This window comes from Lepus europaeus, chromosome 3 (assembly GCF_033115175.1).
Source record: "Lepus europaeus isolate LE1 chromosome 3, mLepTim1.pri, whole genome shotgun sequence".
NCBI lineage: Eukaryota > Metazoa > Chordata > Mammalia > Lagomorpha > Leporidae > Lepus > Lepus europaeus.
The window spans coordinates 135,662,808-135,688,526 of NC_084829.1; the positions used below are offsets into that span (position 1 = coordinate 135,662,808).

Below are 25,719 nucleotides of genomic sequence, written 5' to 3' on the forward strand. Positions count from 1 at the left end.
ATCACCCTGCTTTAAATCCTTTAATTGTGGCTCTTTAATATAACACCTAAGGACAATCTTGGTCCTGTCCACTCATTCAGGTTCAGCCTTTTCTGCTTTCTACATTGCATCCTATGCTCCAGTTGTGATGCAACATTTCTGGCCATGTGAGGCTTTTGCACATGCTCCATCTAATACCTCAAATATATTCCTTAAAAACTACCTGACTTCCCTTAAAAACTAACTCATCCACTTCTCAGCACAGGCTTTCATAGTTTCCCCTCACTACCCACTTATTGCTTATAATGTTAAATTTTATGACTCTTTGATTAGAGTCACTTTATTGCAGGAACAATTTCTGTTTTATTAACCATTCTGCCAACCAGACTCCATCCTATCACAGTGCCTGGAAAACCAGCAGGCATTCAATACATGCATGAAGTGATTACACAATGAAGATGCCGAAGCAGGTGGGCCACTGAGTAAGAGCCAGGACAATGTGAGAGGAGAATGTGACCAAACACACAAGTGGCAAGGTTGGCCACAGAAAGAAGGTCACTTCTTTCTTTGATACCTGAAAACAGTGGCAGAAGGAGGGTAAAGTTACAGAAATACAGAGAAAACAGGAATGAAAATTTGAAGGAATTCATTTTGGATGGTGTCTCTTCAAATAAGCAGGAAACAAAGTCCATGTGGAGTACGAGGTCAGTAGCTGGAGAGATAGGGACAAGATTTTCTCACCAGGTGCTGTGGAATGGGGCAGTGAGTGAATCAGGAAGAACAAAAGAGATGTCCAAGACTGTGGGCCTCACAGACGCAGGTAGTCACAAACTGGACACAGAGAAGGTCAACACAATAACGTGATTTTTAAAGAAAAGCAATGATTCAAATCCAGAATAGCAGTGAGAAAAATGGACAACTGGTTTACCCCCAGGCCTGGGATATGTTGAGACAAGTTACACACACGATGCATTCTTCATGTATTTGGTACCAAACTGCTAAATAGTGCTGGGTCCATGAATTTATTTCTTGGTGGTCTCTGTGACCTGGTATGGGAAGAATGAAAACTGATTGCAGATAACCAAGAAGGCCACAAACAACAGAATGTCCCCTCACTTAAAATAATTCCTACAAACTACAGAGTCATTTGGATCATTTTACGTCCTCTTTTGGTATTAACTATTGTGAATTTTGCCATCACTAGGGAATATAGTTCTTCCCAAAACAGGTCACTGAGACTGCCAGGATATCTTCTGGGATAAGACATAACAGTAGGTAAGAACTACTACCTAAATATACCTGGAGGAATGGGAAAGTAGTAATAGGGGTAAAAAGAGGAAAGACTTATTAAATACAAAAAAGTTCAAGTAAAAAAGTGATAAAAGCAAATTTGTTCAAATATATTAAAATAGATCTTGTATGATATGCATGGTGGGTTTGGATAAAAGACACTTAGATAAAAAAAAAGTGTCTATGTTACCTAAGGAGAACCATGACAAAATTAAAGCCCATTATGATTATATTATTGTGACTTCAAGGCAATAACAACAAAAATATTAGCATATAGTCAGTTTTTCATGGTTTATGCAGAAGTTAGCCTACTGTCAATTTCTTAAGCAAAGGACATAAACAGTAGCAAATATATAGCTAATTCAGATACATTTTATATATACTCATGATTGTGAGCTTCAAACAGCTAGATAAATCTTTTTGTGAAGCTGTTATTTTTAAATGTTAGTAATAACTCTAATACCACTACTCTTGTACTTGTAGGCAATGGAATAATTAAGATAAAATTTTATTAATAGGATTCTAAAATAAAAAGAATTGCAATTTAAGAAAAAATAGGCTCATTATAATATACATCATATATATATATATATATATATATATACACATAAAATTTTCATTAAAATAGAGCAGTGGTTCTCAACTGGGGAGAGGGGCTTCATCATCTAGTGAACAAAAGCCAAGGATGCTGCCAAACACCCTAGTATGCACAACATGTTCCCAACAACAAAGAATTACCCAGTCCCAAATGCCAACAGTGCCAAGGCTGAGAAATCCTAAGGAGAATGGTTGACAAAAAAGAGGACAGACAAGTTAGATTATCACAGAACTTTCGAGATAAGACCATGCTGCTTGCCAACTCAGAAGACAGACTGATAATAATCTTGCCACTATCAAAAGGATAATTTATGATGGAATGATTGGCAGCAAGTTCTCCCAATAAACATATTTCACATTTTAGATCTGTAGCATATTTCTAGGCAAATGTTACTGATATTTAGGTTAACCTCTGAAAACATCATCACAAAGACCAAATAGCATGCTCTTCTCTCAAACAACCCTTACACTGTCAGAGAGGGGAAATGGAGTCTTGGTTTTGATACAGTATAACATCACTTATAATTTTATCTGTAGTCATCATTCAAACATTAAATCCATTCTTACCATGGATAAGCCTATTTATGGTTTCTGAAAAAGCACAAAATGTCTACTGTACATGATGTTCTCTTAGCAGAACTGTGAAAGAATGTCCTACAAATATTTATCAATGGTTTACTGAAAATTATGAAGACTTTATTGAGAATTTATATTAATCTTTATATTGAGTTCTTATGGGACATTTGGATAAGAAACATCAGATGTGAATGAAGCTGAGCTCAAAGACTCAAATCAGCTAAAAAAGAAGTGAGTTGCTAAACTGGAAAGTAATTTTACCCCAATGTGATGTTGTGTACATTTTCATTAATGGGAGTTAAGATGATATCAAGGCAGTGACACATTCTGTAAGCCTAGTTTTGGGTAAAATGACAGAGGGTTTTCTTATAGCTCCTGTACTTCCCAACCAATGGCACCTGTCTAGGTCCTGTCCTTGGGCTGCATGAATTGGGACAAGCAGCCTGCAGTGTCTTACTCTATTGAGGGCAAGAGGCTCCAGAAAACATGGAAACTGTCCAAAACAGTAAGAATCAGAGCTTCTGGGGAAAGAGAACTGGCGAGGGGCAAGGAATACATGTCCACCCGGGGGCTAGAAGCACGGAGAGAAGAGGATCTAGAGCAGCAAAACTGGTCAACAGCCCTTCAAGAGTGACATGACCTTCCAGGGTTCGAGAGAGTCTCTGTGCATCCTTGGCGGCTTTTAGAGTTTCCTTTGCGTAGGACATTTAGGGATTGCATACATCTGTGGGTGTGAGATGACTCACATTGGCTTTGCTGTCACATTCCTGGGGTCTCATTTTTCATGAGCGACATGTTCATGTTATCTGTCTAGACTTGAGACTAATAGATATTTTTTCAGATATAAATAACATGAAATTAGTATTTTTTCCTCAAAACAATTTTATAAGTTACTGAAGTGCATTATGGAGAAAAATCCATCAGTACTTGAGATTCTTCATGGGATACAAGTAAGTACTTCAGTGTTTTCTATAAAGTACAATTTTTTTTTAAAGATTTATTTATTCATTTGAAAGTCAGAGTAACACACAGAGAGGAGAGGCAAAGAGAGAGAGGTCTTCCATCCACTGGTTCACTCCCCAATTGGCTGCAATGGCCGGAGCTGTGCCGATCCAAAGCCAGGAGCCAGGAGCTTCTTCTGGGTCTCCCATGTGGGTGCAGGGGCCCAGGGACTTGGGCCATCTTCTACTGCTTTCTTAGGCCATAGCAGAGAGTTGGATTGGAAGTGGAGCAGCTGGGTCTCAAACCAGCACCCATATGAGATGCCGGCGCTTCAGGCCAGGGTGTTAACCCGCTGCGCCACAGTGCCGGCCCAGAAAGTAAAATTTTAAATTGTTTTTTTTTTTTTTTAATCACTATCATTAGATGCTAAGTGTAATTTAGTTTTTTCAAAGGAAAAAAACTTCAAATATTCTTTGCATGTTAATGCAAATACAAGCATAAACTAGTTTTTACTTACTCAGTATAGGAAGGAGGTAGTACTTGTTACCACACATTAACTAATTTCTGGGTATTTGGAAAATCTGTTCTACCATACCAAAAGTCATCACTGTCTACCTGAAATTTGTTGTTGAACTTCACACAATGATAATATATTATTCCTATGGTTAAGAACAATTCAAATTCATTCCTACTAAAAGGTCCAGTAAATGGGAAAACATTTTTTTCTGTATAAACTGAATTTTGAAAATAGTGTTATATGGCACAATCATTAATACGGTTAAGATCAAAAGAGACACATGCACATTAAAGGCAATCTATGTAGTGCCACTGTGTTTTGAGAGGTTTTACAGAATCACCAATGTAGAACTGTGTATGTGTGTGTTTTCTGTGCTTGGCTGGAAGAGGAACTGTCATGGAGTTAGCTGGCGCTTTTGGGTTCTCTATTCTGGTTTTGGACTAGACAACAAAACAGCTGTTCCCATGTATAACCGGAGTGTGCACTTGGTTTAGGAGCCAGCTCAATTAAATTAAGCCAGCCAGGTCTTACTGACTATGCATGTTCAGTAAGATACTGAAAATAATCGAAACACTCCTCTCTTCACATGAAGATTGGCTATGGTGAATATTTTTATAATGATCTTGGAATAGCAAAATCAATAGCCATTATTCATTTAATGATTTTTTTAGAGGAAGATACAAGCAAAAACATCACAGTAATTTCTGCACAGATTCAGAAATAAACTAACATTCCTGTACATAATTATTACTCTACTTCTGACATTTACACAAAGACAAACTTGGTTGTCAATGCTGAAACAGTTACAGAAGGCAGAAGGTAGTCTTCTTTAGGTTTTATTTTCTAGAATTAAAAAAAATTAACAACAACTGCATCTTTAGGAATTAAAAAAACCTTAGGGGCCAGCACTGTGGTGTAGCAGGTAAGGCTACCATCTACAGTGCCTGCATCTCACATGCGCACCAGTTCGAGTCCCGGCTGCTCCACTTTTGATCCAGCTCTCTGCTAGACCTCGGAAAGCAGTGGAAGATGGCCCAAATGCTTGGGCCCCTATACCCGCGTGGGAGATCTGGAAGAAGCTCCTGGCTCCTGGTTTCAGATAGGCTCAGCTCTGGCCGTTATGGCCATTTGGGGAGTGAACCAGTGGGTGGAAGGCCTCTCTGTCTCTCCTTTTTTCTCTCTGTAACTCTGCCTCTCAAATAAATAAATTTTGGGAAAAAAAGCTGTATATTATAATATCTCAAAATGGAAACAAAATAGATCTGTCTGTAAAAATAAAAAAAAAGATTACAAAAAATTAAAAAATAAATAAAAAAGATTCCAAGATATACTGATTGAACAATTAGAATATTGAGCATCCTAGTGTCATAAGACAAAGAATAGACATGAGTATAGCCATGTATGCTTATATATGCAGAAAACATTTTTAGAAGGTTATATAAGAAAATATTAGAATGAACATGAATATTAGCAGGACAGAAGACTTTGCATTTTAAACTAATCTTTACTAGTTGAAAACAAAATTATCAGCACATATTACTTCTATAATAAAACAAAATAAAATTTAAAAAATGAAATTTTAACAATAGTAATTTTCTTCCACAAATAAATGAATCACATAGGTTAATAGGTCAACAAAAATAAAAAGCTCAAAATACAAACAAAAAATAAAATCAAGTTTGTCAGTGATACTTTTTTATTTCAAAGTTTCTAAATTTCTTTCTACCCTGATAGCATGGATATTCTCTCTTCTATTAGATGCAAATTTGCAGCACACCTTGATAAAAACCTTCTGCAATGAGCTTGGAGGAAAACAATCTCCTACTCTCGCTCCCCCAGCTGTAGTATAAGTAGCTACTGATTTGGGGACTCTGGTATCATAGAAGCCTCACCCTCTCCTGCGGTGGAAGAGCCAGCAACAAACAATGCCATCACCCACTAACATTTCAAGGCACAGATGAAACGCTGGAAGGTACCTGGCACATTAAGCAACAGAGCAGGTGTGCTGCTCCATTGGGAAGAACTCAGAAGAGGTGGCAGCTGCCAAGCTATTAAAGGGTATAATTTCACTTATTCTATAGTATGAATAGAAATAAATTTTAAAAAGAAAGAATGCTATTGAGGTTTAATTCCTTTATTCCTTAAAGATGTACAGAAAATTCTTATAACTTCCACACAAAGAAGTGCATAAAGAGACAAACCTAAAATAGGGACGTAAGAAGCTAGAATGACACGTAACCTGGCTCACTGCAGGTAACATTTGTCTGTCTGTGTCACTGAGTAGGTGGTAGAGGAAAAGGGAATTAGTCTGAGAAGATGGAAGCCACACTCCTCATTAGTAGTGGCATTTTGAATTTAATTCTTCGCAGAGGATGAATGTCATAGAACTTTCTGGATCTTGACTTCCTCTTACCTAGAGTTGACTAGAAACACCAGGATGATCTCTAAGACCAATTCATGTCACCAATTTTATAATCCAATGAATTTAGACTCCCTACAATTTTAGTTTCAGTCCTCCATGACTGTAGTCACCACCTATCAGAGACTACTTCTCATGTTCTCTTTTCTAAAAAAAAAAACATAGAGCTTAGGGCCAGTGTTGTAGCTTAGTAGGTTGAGATACTGCCTGTATACACCAGCATCCCATATGTGCAATGGTTTGAATCTTGTTTGCTCTACTTCTGATCCAGCTCCCTGTTAATGCATCTGGGAAATCAGCAGAGGATGGCCCAAGTCTTTGGGCCCTGTACCCACATGGGAGACCTGGAAGAAGCTCCTGGCTCCTGGCTTCAGCTTGGTCCAGCTCTGGCCATTGCAGCCATTTGGGGAGTGAACCAGCACATTGGAGATCAATCTCCCTTTGTCTCTCCCTCTCTCTCGCTGTAACTCTGCCTTTCAAATAAATAAATGAATGTTAAAACAAAACAAAACAAAAAAACCCACAGAGCTAGCATTGTGCTATAACGCGTTAAGCCGCCACCTGCAGTGCTGGCATCTCATATGGGTGCCAGTTTGAATTCTGGCTGCTCCACTTCTGATCCAGCTACCTGCTAACGTGCCTGGGAAAGCAGCTGAAGATGGTCAAAGTCCCTGGACCCCTGCACTCATGTGAGAGACCTGGATGAAGCTCGTGGCTCCTGGCTTTGGCCTGGCCCAGCTTGGGCCATTGTGGCCATTTTGGGGGTGAATCAGTAGGTGGAAGATCTCTCTATCTCTCCCTTTCTAACTCTGTCTTTCAAATAAATAAGTCTTTTAAACACACACACACATCTTATGCATGATAATAAAATAACATTTGCACATGGAAAACAGTTGACAGACTTTGTGGTAGGTTATAAGGCAGGATACTGATAAAATCAGGTCATATATATTTCGATAAAGAAACTAAACTTAAGAAATGCAAATAGCCAGGGGCTAAAGAAGCTCAGTTATCCATTTGGGAAGGGTTGGATGTTAGCTTCATGACTCAGAGTGTATTCAAAGCCTTTTAATTACCCGAGGCAACATTATGCTTCTCAGGGACTCCTTTCTACAAAATCATAGATCATTCTTTATACTTTCTTCCACAGGGAAGTAAAATACCGTCTAACTCCACACATGATTCACTCCAGAGAGGAAAAATCTATACAGGATTCTATTCTAACACATGGATCCTGATCAAGCAGAACAAATCCTGTTCTTCAACAACAGAAATCCATGCATCTTAAGCTTTAAATTCAATTTGAGTTCCATGTCCTCCATGAGAACTTTTCTGCTCCCTTGCCTAAATGCATTCTCATCGTCTGCCACACTTTTGCTTTACCTATTTCATTAAAAATGCTTTCCTTTATGTGTCTGCACGTTCCTTGAGATCTGTTTGAATTGGGGTTTGAGTATTAGTGGGATTAGCCTGAAGCAGACCTTCAGGAGTTCAGCTGGAGACTGAAAAGCTGGTCTGCTGGACAACAAACACACAGGTCACATTGGAAGCACAGCGAGCACAAGACTAAAAAACCAACTAGAGTCCATATTCAGACTGTGGTGCAGTGAATCCACCTAAGGAGAGAAGTGGCACAGGCAGTGAGAACTGAGGAGTCTTGGAAGCAAGTAAGAAGTTCCTCTCTATAGGAATGCAGGTGCATCTGGAAGCGGAAGGGGCGATATCAACTTTACAGGTAGTCAGTAAATGGTGGAGACTTCCTTTTTTAATTAATTAATTAATTTATTTATTTTTTTTTATTTTTGACAGGCAGAGTGGACAGTGAGAGAGAGACAGACAGAAAGGTCTTCCTTTTGTCGCTGGTTCACCCTCCAATGGCCGCTGTGGTAGGTGCGCTGCGGCCGGCGCACTGCGCTGATCCAATGGCAGGAGCCAGGTGCTAATCCTGGTCTCCCATGGGGTGCAGGGCCCAAGGACTTGGGCCATCCTCCACTGCACTCTCTGGCCACAGCAGAGAGCTGGCCTGGAAGAGGGGCAACTGGGACAGGATCGGTGCCCTGACCGGGACTAGAACCCGGTGTGCCGACGCTGCAAGGCGGAGGATTAGCCTAGTGAGCCGCGGCGCCGGCCGAGGCTTCCTTTTGAAATCATGATCTCTGGCAAAGGCAGAATTAAATCAGAGGGTTCACACTTAATGGTGGGGATTAGATAACCTTCATCTCGAAGATCGGCATCATAGAGTTGGAGATATCAGTAAGCTACTACAGAGAAAGGTTGACTTTCGTAACACCTGATACAGTTTTTTACACAGACTGAAAATATTGTTAGCTGTCAAATACACCCCTGTGTCAGTGTTACAAATGTATCCACTGCATTAAAAGTCTGTCTTCACTTTGTAAATTAGATTAGCACTGTTACAGACCGCTTGTTTGTGCCCCACAAAATTCGTACATTGAGATCCTAATCCTAAGTATGGCATTATTATTATGAGGAGGAGGAATCTGAGAGGTAACCAGGTCCTGAGGGTGGAGCCACCATGAATGGGATTAGTGCTTTTATGGGAAGAGACACAACAGAGCTTCCTCTCTCTGTTCCTGGCCATGGAAGGATACAATGGAGCTACACACCAGGAAATGGGCCCATACCAGACACCGGATCTACCAGCAGCTTGATCTTAGGCTTCTCAATCTCTACAACTATGAAAAATAAAATGTCTTGTGATTTAAGTCCCCTAGTCCATGGTACATTTGTTATAGCAGCCTGAATTACCACAAGCATATTCCTAAATTCTTAAATCTGGTTCCAAATCTCAAACAAGTGGTAATATTATATATGTAACATTTGTGCACAGTCAAAATTTTCTCAATTCCTGACTGTGTCACTTGTAGTCCCTCTGTCACAGGCAACCATTACCATATATTATTGCTGTATTTGAAACTGGTGTTTAACAAAGCACTTTCCTCCTGCCCCCATTTCTTATAGGATATGCTGTTCATTGTCACATACCCAATGATGGAGCAAGGAGTTGACACTGGATTCCTCTTAGCTCCTTGATGCAGATTTTAGGCTCCTGTACTTCCAAAGCACATCCCCTGGGGTGCCCTGACAGCTGGCTATAACACCCTCCACTTATCCTTTCAGCTGGTACCTTTGGGCTCTATGATTACTCTAACATACAATGGTTATCAATATTGACTACACCTTAGGACAACTCTCACAGAAAGTTTTTGAAATTCGCTCATGACCAGGTCCCATTCCATACTAACAAAATTTGTAGAGGTGAGAATAGTCATCAGTACTTATTTTTTTAGTTTCTTAGATGATTCTGATGGACAGTCAAGATGGAGGCCTCTGCAGAAGAATTAAGGATGTCACCTTTTTGCTTATGGTTTCTACATCATCTCAACTCTTGCTGGTATCCAGGATTCTTAATGTTCACCAACAGGCTGTCTAACACTCTGGGTCCTAATTCCTTGACCAGCTCAATTATAGTAACAAACCTTTCAATTTCAGTTCAGCTCATACACATCCTATGAATTTATCACAACCTGCAACAGTGTGACATCTGAATATTAAACCAGCAAAAGTTGCTGGCATTCAGTGCTGCGCCTGAGCTTGCTGACTCCTTCACTGTGCGCTGCAATGCCTCCACCTGGGCACGGGGAGCACACTGCAACCTGCAGAGAACCCTGCCTCCCAAAACAGTCTTCTCTTTATTTATTTATTTATTTATTTATTTATTTATTTTTTGACAGGCAGAGTGGACAGTGAGAGAGAGAGACAGAGAGAAAGATCTTCCTTTGCCATTGGTTCACCCTCCAATGGCCGCCGTGGCTGGCGCGCTGCAGCCAGCGCACCGCGCTGATCCGATGGCAGGAGCCAGGTGCTTCTCCTGGTCTCCCATGGGGTGCAGGGCCCAAGCACTTGGGCCATCCTCCACTGCACTCCCTGGCCACAGCAGAGAGCTGGCCTGGAAGAGGGGCAACCGGGACAGAATCCAGCGCCCCGACCGGGACTAGAACCCAGTGTGCCGGTGCTGCAAAGCGGAGGATTAGCCTAGTGAGCCACGGCGCCGGCCAACAGTCTTCTCTTGATTCTACATCCTCTCCCATCTGGCTGCTCCCCCAGGATGTACCAATCCACTGACTCTCTTACCAGTGCTCTGATTCCTCTTATCCTCTTGTCCTTCCACCACACACACAATAGCAATTACGTGCCAATGAAAATATGCCCTTTCCACTGCTACTCCATAGAGGCTGAGCATTGGTAAATAAAAAAATTCCAAATGCATAAGTTCAGGCCACCTACATTGTTATGGTATCCAAAAAGCAGCTCACAGGACCACTGGGGATTCTTTTTATATGTCCCAAACAAGCTCCTGTTTCTACTTTCCTTAAAGGTAACCAGTCGATCTTTTACTTGAGTTTCTATCTTATTTCATTGCCTATCACATTTGAAGTGTACCTTGCTTTGTGTTTTGGAGAACAGAAACATATTCATAATTTTTGGAGAACAGAAAGGTATCCCCAATTTCCAGACTTCTACCCTATCAATTTATCACATTCCCATCCACACCTACTTGTCATAAGAGGGATATTGTTCTAAGCTTAGCACTGGTAACATTTTTGTACAGACAACTCTTTTTTAAAAAAAAATATTTATTTATTTGAAAGGCAGAGTTACAGAGAAGAAGAAATAGAGAAATCTTCCATCCACTGGTTCACTCTCCAGATGGCTGAAATGGCCAGGGCTAGGACCATCTGCAGCCAGCAGCCTCATCAAGGTCTCCCACAAGGGTGCAGGGGCCCAGGCACTTGGGCCATCCTCTGTTACTTTCCCAGTAGGATTGGAAATAGAACAGCAGCAACACAAGCTGATGCCCATATGAGATACTGGTATGGCAGGCAGCAGTTCAACCTCTTACACGCCACAGTGCTAGCTCCACGCACAGATAATTCTTTATTGAGGAGGGCTATTCTCTGCATTCTAGGGTGTTTAGTAATATCCATGACCTCTGCCCATCAGATGTCAGTAGTATCCCTGTCCTTATAGTTGAGACAAAAACTGTCTCCAGACATTGCCAAATGTATCCTGGGAGACAAAATCAACATCAGTAGAGAACCACTGCTGTAAGCCAAGACTAATCTGTGAAGCTGAATTAATGATCTACTACTTTCAAGATCCACTGTGTCCTTAGTATACTCTATCTTCAACCTGAATCTGTCTATTGGCTGTGCTTCCCCAATATTTAAAAAATCATTCCTGGATACCAGGTCTCCCTCTAACCATTGCTTGATCTTTCATTCTTCAAGAATGCCTTCCTTCGATGAACTCACTTGCTGAAGCACCATTCACTCTTTAATGTACTCTTCAGTTCTTATTGTTCCACTTACGATGGTACAATACAGCAGAGTCCTCTTGATTATCAAATGCTAATGTAACCTAACTGCTTGGCCGGTTCTGGCTACACTCTCCTTGGATCTGTCTTCTACCTTATTTGCCAGGACACTTTTGCTTGGTTCCTTTCTTTCTCTTTATTTTTTTCCTTAATACTCTCCTCTTCATTTTATTATTCCCTAACAGTAGTATTCAATCAGGTTCTGTCTTGATCCTTTTCTTTTAGAGCTCTAGAACACTCTGGGCTACTACCTTCACTATACATTTCCAACTACCAATATAATACAGTGAATACACAAATTCCTATTCATTTGGTTTTGATTTTAACCTTCTCTCAAATTCTAATCCTACATATCTGGCTCCCTTGTGAATATTTCTATCTAGAAGCAAATACAGATACTACTCACAAATGGAGATATCTAAAACCATCTACTACTTCTCAACATTCCTTTTCTCTACCTCCCCAAATCTTCCTTATTCATTTCATTATTTCTGGAGTACTGGTATTTATTCAGATGTATAATAAGAGAGGACCCTAAGCAAAATCCCCAATTCCAACTTCACTAATCACATCCAATCAATTCTAAAGTCCTGTCAATTATAGCTAAGGTCCCCTCTTCTCCATGCCCACTAGTTCAGGAAATACATACATACATACATACATATATGTATATATGCATATATATGTGTGTGGTGTGTGTGTGTGTGTGTATGGCAGAGTTAGAGAGAGAGAGAGGGAGAGAAAGAGAGATAGGTCCATCTACTAGTTTACTCTCCAAATGGCCACAATGGCCAGGATTGGGCTAGGTTGAAGCCAGAAGCTGGGAACTCCATCCAGGTCTCCCATGTGGGTGGCAGGAACCCAAGTACTTGGGCCATCTTTTGCTGGTTTCCCAGGGAGCTGGATTGGAAGTGAAGCAGCCAGGACTCAAACTAGTGCTCATATGGGGTGCTGGCATTGTAGGTAGTGGCTTAACCCACTGGGCCACAATGCCAGCCCCAGGCTTTTATACTTTATTTCTACAGACTCCTAAGTAATTTTCTTTTCCAAGGTCTTAGCTATTTCTAACACAAGCACTAAGGTGCCACTGGAATGATCTTTTTAACATGAAAATCTGCTTTGGATTACCTTCTTTGGATTACCTATGTCAGAAGATCCCCTTTTCCAAAAGGACAGCATTTAAGCACTTTAGCAGAGTGCACTGGGCTCTCTGTGGCCCGGCTCCTGCATTGCTCTGACTCTTCTCTCCATCAGACTCTGTGCTCCCATGTGGTCATACCACACCAAGTTTTCCTCAAGTGATTCCCTCTGCTAGAATGTTTTCTAAGTGCATCTACTTAGCACATACCTCTAATCCTAGGAGCCCCAGGTCAAGCATTTCCTCCCCTGCAGGCCTTCCTGGACTCTCTCAGAGCAGATTTAAAGGATTTTTTCCTATATGTTCCCAATGCAGTACACACCTATGTTCATTATTGTCCCTACCAGAGTCTCTTGTAATTGTCTGCTTACAGGTATTTCAACCACTAGCCTGGAAGCTCCCCAAGGGTACGTGCCAGGCCTACTCTCTCCTGTGTCAGTGGGAACAAAGAATGCTCAGCATGGAAGTAAGCACTCAAGAAATGCATGCTGCATGACTGCATGATACATGACAGGTTCAATTATCAAAAATTTTATCACAACATTGTAATGAAGACATGTATTTGTTAAAACCAATATTTCAATGTCAGTTCAGAAAGTCAAGAAGAATCAAGGTTATTCAGTCTAAGGCAAGAGCTAATGTCACATAATAAAATAAGTTTAATAAGCAATACATATGATGGTACAGAGCTTATTAAACTTTTCTAGCAAACTACTACCAACATCAGAAGACTACTGACAGATGTCCCTGAGGGATCTGATAGCACAGACTCAAAAATATGTCAGTTCTCTGGCTGATAATACAGTCACACTCATTTTAAATGAAAACATTTAAAAATACTAGCAAGTAAAAATAATGATCAAGAAAGAATCTCTTTATTTTGTGGACTCCTCCCAGGTAGGGTGGATAGTAGTGTCAGAATCACAGTTAAAGCAGCAAGTGCAGAATGGAAATAGCATCATACTCAAAGTCACAAGTTCTACTTTGGGACCCTGTTCCATCACTTAGGTTGGGACTTGGGAGTCTACTTTAACCTCTCTGAGCCTCCTCAGTTTCCTTATCTGGAAAATGGCTTTAATAATATTTGCCTTATATATTTCATAATGTTGGTGCCAAGATCAAAAGAAATAATAACAAAAACAATGAAGCATTATAAGCATGAAAAATAAAGTAATATTTATACAGAGAGAGTGAAAAATCGAAGTATATATGCAAAACATTCTTGAAAGTGTTTACCTTTTGAGGAGCAGAAGAAGGTTTTTCTGTTTTGATTTTTTCTTTAGGGCTTAAAGGAGGGGATCTCTCCTTTATCTTTGGAGGCAGTTCTCGATACAGTGCTGGAATTGAAATAGAATTCATATATTCAAAGAGAGGAAAACTGTCCAATGAGGAAAACAAACAAAAAAGAAAAGGAGAGGGAAGCTGTGAGATTAGAGAAATCAATATTGAATTCCTTATGTAACAAGAAGTTATCCAGAAATGATCTCTTAAGGAAATTTCAAGTTTTACACACTGGTTATCAAAAGAACATAACTATGACTGGCAAATTTTAATCAGCAGATTTCAGAAAGGCAGAAGGTGTCATTTATATTAACTGTAGGGTCATAATATTCTTATTTCATTTTATCTCAATATACATTTACTAGGATTCCATCATATGTGAGATTATCAACTAGGTACTGCTAGAAGAGATATAAAGATGATCAAAACACACTAGGAGCTTATAATCTGGTCAGAGATATATGCATTCCCAAGTAACTATAATATAAAATAGACATGATTTGAAAGAGAGATAATAACAAAGGCGAATTCTGACATGGGGAGGGAAAATACTGAAAGGAAAAAGGGATAATTGTGTCAGATTCTGAATAGGTAGAATTCTTTCAGGCAGAGGTGTTGCGAGAGGATACTTTAGAAAGATGGTATGAAATGAATAAGCACAGGGTGGGGACTACACATGATATTGAAACTATATGCAAGGTTGAATCCAAGAACCTTATAAGATTATAACTGACATAATTTATTGGATTTGTGTAGGTGTTCAGTCTAAAGAGCCATGTGGGAATTTTAAAGAGTTAAATAGAAAATATAATTTGGTTAAGAGCAGCTCTGAATTAAGAGGTTGCTAAAATATACTTGATCAAAATTTAAAATTAAGATGTTAACTGACTTTATCTAAATGTTGATTTTATTACTGAGTTTCTTTAACTATTATTGAAAAGGGTATTAGATATGATTTAGGGAAGCTGATCTTGGTTTCCTTTCCAGTGGCTTAAAATACAAAGAGAGTAGGTCTTTTATAACAGTAGTGTCCCAACTTCCTCTGTGTTGTTCTCTTAAAGGACATGGCTCTCCATGAACAGTGGGTAGAGAGACTGCTCTTACTTAGACTCCCTTAAGAGTATTTGCTTTGCACATCTGGCTTCACATACAGATCAAGGACAATGCCTCCTATTTTTAGAGTGGAATATGCTTCTGAGAGTCATTTTTTCTCTAATGTTAAAAATGGACAATTGCATTGTTGTTAAAACCAGGTAGAATGTAGGATAAACTCCTGAAGTGTGAGAATTTAATCATTATATTCTCAGGTCTTCTGAGATTTTTTGTTGGTTTTGGCTTTTATGAGGTTATTTCAAAAAGCAGTGACTGATGTCACAAGAAAACATCAATTATTCTGAGTTACAAGAAGTGATAATGGTAGTCCAAGCCTGGTCACTGCTTAAGACACAGAATTAATTTCTGTATGTGGCCATGAACCATCCCTGGAACATGCTTCCCAAGTCTGACTTCAATTATTATGGAAGAAAACTAAATTTTATCAGATTTCTAACTCATTGTCAATCAAGTTTGAGGGGTTATTTCTGTAAACCAACTAGACACCCTGCCTGCAGAGACACTCTTTTTATGTTATCAAAGGAAAAAAGTTTTCAATCTTTTCACTTGTATCTAAAAGGAACAGCTTGTAGTACCTAGTTAAAACTGTAGACATACTCCAGAGCAATGGGGAATGTGTAGCTCCTGATTTAAAAACAGAAGACACCGCTGCTTAACCTCTGCTGTGAGACAGCTGTTGATCCAGTGGAAAAGAGAGGAAAGGAACTCGGGTATTTTTGACAACCTGGAACTCAGAAGTGCTGAGCTTACAGGAGCTGACTTAAATGCTTTCTTGAACTGTCTACTGGAGAATGAACATGTCCTAAAAGTTCTTTCTTCTAGGCTTATGTTTTCTCCCACATGGATCCTCTTTTAAACATACAAATATGTCTCTAACAGAGTTCAAGAGTGATAAGTCATTTACTACTTAGAGAAAAAGAATTAAAACAGTAACACAAGGGAAACTAAGACACAGATGTGGGAATTTTCTTTTTATTTAAGAATTTTATTTATTAATTTATTTGAAAGGCAGGCTGGGGGAGATTTTTTTTCAAGATTTATTTATTTGAAAGGCAGTGTTACAGAGAGAGAAGGAGAGACAGAGAGAGAGAGACACAGAGAAGGAAGAGAGAGAGAGAGAGAGAGATCTTTCGCCCCAAACGGCCATAACAGCTAGGACTGGGCCAGGCTGAAGCTAGGAGCCTGGGACTCCACCCAGGTCTCCCACATGGGTAGAGGGGCCCAAGGACTTCGGCCATGTTGTTCTGCCTTCCCAGGTGTATTAGCAGGGAGCCGGATTGAAAGTGGAGCAGCCAGGACTCAAACAGGCACCCAAATGGGATACCAGTATCACAGGCGGCAGCTTAACCTGCTGTGCCGCAACACCAGTGCCAGAGGGAGAGAGAACTTTCTTCTACTTGTTCAGCCCCCAAACGTCCACAACGGCTAGGGCTGGGTAAGGCAAAGTCAGAAGCCAGAAACTCTATCCATGTCTCCCATGTGGGTGGCAGGAACCCAAAAACTTGAGCCACTATCTGTTGCCTCCCAGGTGCAAGAGCAGGAGGGTGGTTCCAAAGTGGAAGCAGGACTCCTACCCCATGCACTCTAGAATGGAGTGCGGTATGAGACACGGGTGTCTAAAGCAGTGGTTTAACCCACTCTGCCACAACGCCTGCTCAGAGGGAGGTCAATTTTGAGATACTTAGCACTTTTGAGGAGAGGGATTTGCTGAAAGCAGCAGGTAAGCTGAGGAAGGGAACTGTAATATGACTTGGGAGGGTAACACCGGGAAGGACCAGGGTGTTGGCAAGGTAGGGAGAGGGTGCCAAAGATAAATTACTCTACCCAGGCTTAGCCGAGCACCCAGTAATTGTGGAAAAAAATTCTTCTTCCTTCTCTCCTCCCTCTCTTTTGCTCTCAAAATTCAGAACTATGTTTAGGGATTAATAGTGCTTTTGTTCAGTCATAGTTTGGGTTAAGTGGCATTTCATGGACTAACATAAAAACCAATAATTATTTGTCAGACTTAAACATTCAAAACAGAGGTTTTTGGTTTTGAGATTGTTTATCCTACATTTTAAACCAGAACCCATTGATTTTTGTTTCTGGGAGAAAGCTTGGGTTGGCATTACTCAACTTGTTCATTTTAAAGGAGGAAACTGAGGACCATCAGTATAAGCTGTTGAGCTAGGATTAAAACTGACGCTCGGCTATTGTGCTTTTCCTAGCATGCTGCTAAGCCCATCGTTGACTGGCTGCGTCCCTCTGAAGAAGCACTACTGCACTTCCCCCTTTTATGGGAGTTTTCAAATTATTCCATTTTCAGGCTCTCTGAGTTAGTTCTATTTTCAACCCTCAAGGCCTACTAGTGAATCTACAGCTTTCAGAAACTCCTATTTAGAACTTCTTCTCTAGCTCATTTTTTTCTACCCTTTCACAAATGAGGGCTCTATTTACTTGAGAATGAAACAATGTATTGTAGTTTTGTTTTAGCAAGAAACAGCCAGGACTGAAGTACATAAGCTAAAAGACTGGGAGCTGAGGGAAGTAAAGGTACTTACAAGGTCCTGAGAAGCCCTTGTGGTCAGAGAAGAGCTGTCAAGCTGTGTGTGAAGCAGGGAATAAGGTAAAAGTAGCTGAAGAAGAAAGCAGGCAGCCAGAGGCCAGGCCCCCTGAGACAGGAAGTCCATGAAGCAAATATTCCAATCTCAGGAAGTAGTAGCTTTCAGCATACTAGTGCCTCCCTTCCAACTTGTTTTTGTTTTTTACATCATGAGAATGGAAAAGCAATGCTCACCGTAAGCATATGTAAAAGTTACAAAGACAGTAAATTCAAGGGTAGAAACTGATAAAATCTTGGACTATCAGTTAACACCATATTAGTAAACCAGGAAGGGAGCATAAAACTTACTTTCACTAGCCACATGATTAGCTGGAAAATAACCATCCTGCCCCTTCCCTACGCTGCCATACCACCAGTCTTCATTATCTTTGAAAAACACTCGGATAATGTCTCCACGATGGATGGTTAGTTCATCTGATCGATTTGCCGTGTAGTCATAAAGAGCCACCACCTAAGAGAGAGATAAGACCACCACAGCTTTATCACAACTGTACCACAGAGAAAACCCCCAACATTCACTTCCTTTTTGCAGAAGAGCAGCTGAAACCAAAGCAGTAGTTTGGTAAGCCTGAGGCTGTCTCAAGGTTTGCTAATGGGATCAGAGGTGGTGGGAACACAGCAGGAGAAACAAGATAAAAGACTGTGGGATTGAGAAATGGTTAAGAACATTCAATACACTAAGATTAGCTTTAAAATAGCAGATGGTAATTTTTAAAAGTAAATTACTTGTGAAGCAAATAAGAAGCTCACACCATTCCCTTTCTTAGAATTGTTTTACACTACCTTCAGAATCCATTCTCCAGGACACAGACGCATCTGAAAAAAAAAAAAAACTCTTCCAAAGGTCCACAGTTTTGCAGAAAGGAAACTGGAGCAACTTGATTGCATAAATTCTTTGTGATCACTTAGCTTATTGCTCATGTCTCTGAGGTAAATTTCTCTAGAAAGACCTATTTTTGACATTTTATATCAATAGCAAATCTTTTGACTACTTTAAAAAACCCTTAGCAGCTTATTGAAAGCCTTTCTGTGAGAACTCTCTTCATTGTGTTGTTACAGTGATCATTATATTGGATTTTTTTCCTTTTGAAAAATCCAAGTCAAAATGACATGGTAGCGGCTGCACAGGTGTTTAAAAATCCATTACAGCAGTTAAAAGGATTTGGATCATAATCCATTTTAGGGCTTAATAACATGTATACTAAAAATGTATTTATTCTATTCCCATTCTCTCATTTAAATGGAGTTTGAAAGTGTATGTGTTATACAACTACATATATATTGGAACATATATATATATATACATATATATATAAAATGGAAAATTATTATAATCTTTTGCATTGAGGTTGACTGCTCATCCATTCACTCAGTAATTACTGAAATCCTAATATGCCAGGTATTATGCTAGGGGCTAAAATACATAATAGCAAATAGGATATCTTCTAGATAAGGTCCCTCTTTTAGGTTTTGCAAGAAAACTAAAGAAGACAATCAGGAATTAGCTAGGTGAAGAGAAGCAAATTTTGTCTCAGCCAGATTATATAGCAAGTAAAGATAAACTCAAAATAGTTCAATATGAAGAATCTGGCATTGGACGTGAGAGCTGGGGCAGGCGCTGTGGTGTAGCAGGTAAAGCCACCGCCTGCAGTGCCAGCATCCCATATGGGCACTAGTTCATGTCCCAGCTGCCCCACTTCTAATCCAGCTCTCTGCTATGGCCTGGGAAAGAAGTAGAAGATGGCCCAAATCCTTGGGCCTCTGCACCCATGTGGGAGACCTGAAGAAGCTCCTGGCTCCTGGCTTCAGATGGCCATTGCTGCCATCTGGGGAGTGAACCAGCAGATGGAAGCTCTTTCTATTTATCTCTCTGCCTCTGCCTCTCTGTAACTTTGCCTTTCAAATAAATAAATCTTTTTTTTTTTTTTTTTTTTTTTTGAGAGCCAAGATAGAAGGGCAGGGGAAAGTAAGATCAGAGAGTAAGTAGGGACAAGATTACACATGTTGAAAGAATTTAAACTCCAGAATAGGGTAATGGGAAGACACAGAATGATTATAAGTAAGGGATTCCATTAGAGTTCACAAAACTGTTTCTGATACCTTTAATTTATTTAATAGTATTTACCAAGATATCATCCAAGGGATTTTATTAGGTAAGTTTGGAACTGTCATTACATGTAGGCAATAATGATAATTTAATTCAAATGTACAATGACTGTTTTACCATTTAGCATAGTAACTAAATCACAACATGCTATGTAAGATGCTGCTCAATGTTTACAAATCATTTGTAACTTCAGGATATTGACTCTTAATCACTTATGCAAAAGTGGAACTTCCGACTTTCCTCTGCTCTTCCTTCTCCCAAGTCTTCTTTTTCTTTCTTCTCTCCAGCCCTCCCCCAGCCCTGTCAGATAAGAGGAGAGCTGAATGTACTGATGCCTGCCATGTTCCAGGTGTTATGCTTGTTGCTCACATGTTGCTTCCACAGCTCTGACGACCCTGTGAGGGTATATGTTCTGGTTTCCATTTTGCCCATCAAGAACCTGATGTCTAGAGAGTCTAATAACTTGTCTAAAGTCAAGTAAATCATTAAGCGGTAAAATCAGGGCTTAAAACTCAGGTTTTGTTTTCCCTTCCCCCTCCGACCCCAAACTAAATGCATTTCTAGACCATCTTTGTCTGGAACCAACTATGGGGGAAAACAAACAAGGAGGAGAGGATCAAACATGTTTTCTGACAGTACCCTTTATCCAATCTTGTGTGCCAAGAAAACCTAGGTTGCCTGCAGGCTCACTATGCTCCTTTCTTCACCTAAAACCCCAGTCCCATGGAAGCCTGCTACAATTTATTACTATTGGTCCCCATCCTGTCTCTGGTACCCTAAAATACCACAACATTAATGAGTCGAATGCTAACATGAGGTTCACATATGCTTATTTATCTGTAGTCCTAGGTAGCAGTTGGGAAGCAGAGCAGAAGAGATTCATCTTGGACACCAAAATCATTTAGGAAGCACCAGATCCAACTTGTGTCACTGACACTAGAGCTCATAAAATGGAAGCCTGAAAACTTTTCCTGAATTTTCCATGAGGGTTTATTGATAAAACGTATCGGTGTCCCAAAGATCTATATGACTCCACATTATATTTTTCTTATTACAGTATCACTGGTAACGCTCTTCTTATAGAACAAAATCATATCAATTTCCCATGGCCTGCCCACACCTGTCAACATGGTCTACATTCTATGACTCCATTAGGGACTGAATTGTGTTCCCCTGGCAATTCATATGTTGAAGCCCTAACCCTCAATGTGAAACTTTTGGAGATAAAGTCTTTAAGAACAGTAATTAGGGTAAGGCATGGTCATAAGTGTGGGGCCCTGAACAATAGGGTTAATGTCCTTAGAAAAAGAGCAAGAGACACCAGGAGCACATGGCACAGCAGATAAGGCCACATAGGACACAGTGAGAAGGTGACTGCCAAAGACTGAGGCTTTGGGGCTGGCACTGTGGTGTAGTGGGTACGGCTACCGCCTGCAGTGCTGCCATCCCACATGGGCGCTGGTACAAGTCTTGGCTACTCCACTTCCCATTCAGCTCTCTGCTATATGGCCTGGGATAGAAACAGAAGATGGCCCAAGCGCTTGGGTCCCTGCACCCAAGTGGGAGACCCGGAAGAAGCTCCTGATTCTGGCTTTGGATAGGCGCAGCTCTGGCCGAAGCAGCCAACTGGGGAGTGAACCAGCAGATGGAAGACCTCTCTCTCTCTCTCTCTCTCTGCCTCTCCTTCTCTCTCTGTGTAACTCTTTCAAATAAATAAATAAATCTTAAAAAAAAAAAAAAAGACAGAGGCTTCAAGAGAAACCAACCTGGCCAACACCCCCCCTCCCCCCAAAAAAAACTTTTTATTTAAGGAGTACAAATTTCGTTAGTACAACTTTAGGAATGCAGTGATTCTTCCCACCATACCTGCCCTCCCACCCCGGCATGATCTTGGATTTCTAGCCTCCAGAACTGTGAGAAGGCACATTTTTATGTTTTAAAACAGACTGTGGTATTTTGTTATAGCGGTTCCAGCAGGTCAGTACAGTCTTACAACCTGGTGGTGTCAGAAGAACTGCTTACAACGATCCAATCATCATAATGCCATACTTGGTAAGTATCCATTTCAGGTCCTTATCAACTTACATTGTTTCTACTCTATTATGATATTATTTCCTGATGCAGAAACACTGTGTTTGCATCAAACTTCACAACCAGCATGGTGATGGAGGGTGATGGTAAGACCACACCCTCTAAAGCAAAGAGGTAGAGAAAGAAAGAGAGGTCTTCCATCTGCTGGTTCACTCCCAAGATAGCTGCAATGGCCGGAGCTGTGCCGATCCAAAACCAGGAGCCAGGAGCCTCTTTCAGGTCTCCCACATGGGTGCAGGGGCCCAAGTACTTGGGTCATCTTCTATTGCTTTCCCAGGCCATAGCAGAGCACTGGATAGGAAGAGGAGCAGCCGAGACTAGACCGGCGCCCATATGGGATGCCAGCGCTTCAGGCCAGGGTGTTAACCCACTGTGCCACAGCGCCAGCCCCAAAAGCTGACTTTTAAATGATTGATGCTACCACCTGAATGTCTGTGTCCTCCAACATTCATATATAGAGGGGCGGGTGCTGTGGCATAGTGGATAAAGCTGTCGCCTGTGGTGTGGCATCCCATGCAGGCGCCAGCTGATCCACTTCTGATCTAGCTCCCTGCTAATGTGCCTAGGAAAGCAGCAGAGGATGGCTCCCCTGTGCCCACTTAGGGTGCCTGGAGGAAGCTCCTGGTTCCTAGCTTTGGAACAGCCCAGCTCTGGCTACTGAGGCCATTTGGGAAGTGAACCAGAAGGTGGAAGAACTCTCTATCTCTGTCTCCTTCCTGTAACTCCACCTTTCAAATAAATAAATAAATAAATCCATCTCTTTTAAAAATTCATATATAGAACTCATCAATGTGATGGGAATGGGAAGTGGGGCCTTTGGGAGGTGATTAGATCATGAAGGAAGAAATAGAATTTGTGCCCTTACAATAAAAGAGGGTCCCCTGAGAGCTTCTCTGCCCCCTCCCCTTTGTGAAGACAGGTGTATCATCCATGAACCAGGAAGTGGGTCCCCTAGGCAGACTGCTAATGCCTCGATCCTGTACTGTGAGAGGTAAGTTTCTGTTGTTAAGTTGCCTTCTGTTATAGCAACCCAGATAGGCTAAAATAATTATCAATTAAACTTTTCTTACTAGAAATCAAACTTCATATACCTTGTTACAGTGAATCATTAGCGTGTTTCATACAAAAAGTTCTGAAATATGTATTTTTATAGGTTATTCCTTAAAAAAAATCAAGAATTTTTCAGACTTTTAGAGACCGGGCTACAGGTTTGTTGAAGAAAGATGATAGTGTACCTTCATTTTCTTTCCTGGGAAGGATACTCTATTCATTGTAAGAAGAGATTTATGAATCTATGAATCACTGGTTTAGGTTAGGGTTCTCAAATGTGGTCCTCAGACCTTCAGAAGCAACATCACTGGACACTTGTTAGAAATGTAAATTCTTGGGCCCTATTGCAGATCAACTGAATCATAAATGGGGATAGGCCCAGAAATCTGTTTTAGTAAGTCTTCTAGGAGATTCTGAAGCACTTGAAGGTTAGTTAATACTTTATCTCAATGATCCATTTTATAATATACCTGTATTTTCTGAACTTATCAAGTATCAAACCAAATGGGTAAGAAACATAATTTAAAGTCTACAGTCAGGGGCTGGCATTGTGGCATAATGGCTGAAGCCGCTGCCTGCAGGGCCGGCATCCCACATGGGCACCGGCTTGAGTCTTGGCTGCTCCACTTCCCATCCAACTCTCTGCTATGGCCTTGGAAGCAGTGGAAGACAGCTGGAGTCCTTGGGCCCCTGCACCCGTATGGGAGACCTGGAGGAAGCTCCTGGCTCCTGGCTTCGGATCGGCACAGCTCTAGCCACTGTGGTCATCTGGGAGTGAAACAGATTGAGGAGCCCTCTCTATCTCTCTGCCTCTCCTTCTATCTGTGTAACTCTGCTTTTCAAATAAATAAATAAATAAATCTTTTTTTTTTAAAAATAAAGCCTAATGTTAAGTCTTTTTTTTAAAAAAAAAAATTTATTTCATTACACTTGATCTTAGCCAAAAGGCCGAGAAGCGATAGGGATTTATTTTATTTATTTGAAAGACAGTTACAGAGAGAGGTAGAGACAGAGGTCTTCCATCCGCTGGTTCACTCCCCAGTTGGCTGCAACGGCCAGAGCTGTGCCGATCTGAAGCCAGGAGCCAGGAGCTTCTTCCAGGTTTCCCACATGATTGCAGGGGCCCAACGACTTGGGCCATCCTCTACTGCTATCCAAGGCCACAACACAGAGTTGGATCGGAATGTTACTGGCACAATGTAACAAGCAAACGTGCTCTTCCTCTCCCTGCTGTTAGTTGTACTTGTCTTGCTTAGTCTCCCTCCTGTCACATTGAAATGCTGCCTAGCTCCAGATTTGAGTAACTTTACATTTAACTTGTCATTTTTTTCCAGCCAGATCATGCTCAAACTACAAATAGGAGTCATAGCGCACATAGGATTCCCTAAAACCTCTTAAATATCAGCTTTAGTTTAAAATAGAATATCAGGCAAATTTTACAAAATTGAATCTGCTTGTCCAACAATAATGATCAGGTACCTTTATCTAAACTACTCCTACAGGCTATTAAAAAAGCAATGAAGAATTTTATTGAATGCTCCTTGTTTCCAGCCTGATGGACCTTTAAAAAAAAATCTTTAATATTTGTACAAATTGCTCTTTTATTTTTATGCTACTACTGCATAGTGTGAGGGTGTATACTGACACACATTATAATGATAATAATCTATTCAGGAATCACGTCAGAAAAAGATAATGAATTTAATTTCTTTTAATGACCCATAAGCTGTGAGTAAATATAAAATTAGTAGTAAACATAACTAGATGTAAATTTTTAAATAAAAATAAATTCAAGTAAATATTATTATTCACATTTATAGATGTAGTTTTAATAGTGAGAAATTTTACACAACATAATGTAGAGCATTTTGTGACTATTATAGATTATACATAGAAATTGTCCCTCTTGATAAATGGAACTTCTTTTTTCTTTTTTTGACTTTTATTTAATAAATATAAATTTCCAAAGTACAGCTTTTGGATTACAGTGGCTTTCCCCCCCATAACTTCCCTCCCACCTGCAACCCTTCCATCTCCTGCTCCCTCTCCCATTAAATGGAACATTCTTTACTTCTACTTGTATCTATATGGTTTTATGTACCTGGAGATGCTACTTTGTTGGCTAGGTCCTTTCTGTAGTCATGAATGTTATGTCAAATAGTTAAAACATTTTAGAAATTCATAAGCATGCAAATTTATAAATATTAAAAATTAATCAATACTAATGTGGTTTCAGATATAAACACATGAATTAATAAGTATTAAAATATAACGTAGGGATTTAGATAAATAAGTTATCAGAGGGTTGCCAATATTATAGACAATACAGTGTTGCTACAAAGCTACTTAGGAAAAGCCTTCTCTAAACTTGAATAAGCATCTACAGGAATTCACAAATGGTCTAAATGAACTACAATATTTCATTGTTTTTTTTCAGAGTTAGGTATGAGTGTCTTTCTCTGTGCTTAAATATATATGATACCTGAGAACTGATTATTGTTTACAGCCCCTGTCTATACTCTTGAAGAACAGTGTTTTTTTCTTCTTACTATTTGTTGAATTCTTTACTTAGTGGTGGGTTAACCTTATGATTATAAAATAAACTGAAAAGTATATCAG

At 40.1% G+C, this 25,719-nt stretch overlaps 1 protein-coding gene and 1 pseudogene across 5 annotated transcripts in view; both read right to left on the reverse strand.

Annotated features, from left to right (window-relative positions):
- AHI1 (Abelson helper integration site 1) overlaps positions 1 to 25,719 on the reverse strand; it is a 222,181-nt gene that overhangs the window by 25,968 nt on the left and 170,494 nt on the right. For all 5 annotated transcript variants that reach the window (XM_062186803.1, XM_062186804.1, XM_062186801.1 and 2 more), the window contains 2 exons: positions 18,141 to 18,303; positions 14,093 to 14,193 (listed from right to left, as the gene is read on the reverse strand). In XM_062186803.1, coding sequence (XP_062042787.1) covers positions 14,093 to 14,193; positions 18,141 to 18,303 — 264 coding nt within the window. The remainder of the gene's footprint in view (positions 1 to 14,092; positions 14,194 to 18,140; positions 18,304 to 25,719) is intronic.
- On the reverse strand, positions 23,985 to 24,060 carry LOC133757189 (U2 spliceosomal RNA; annotated as a pseudogene).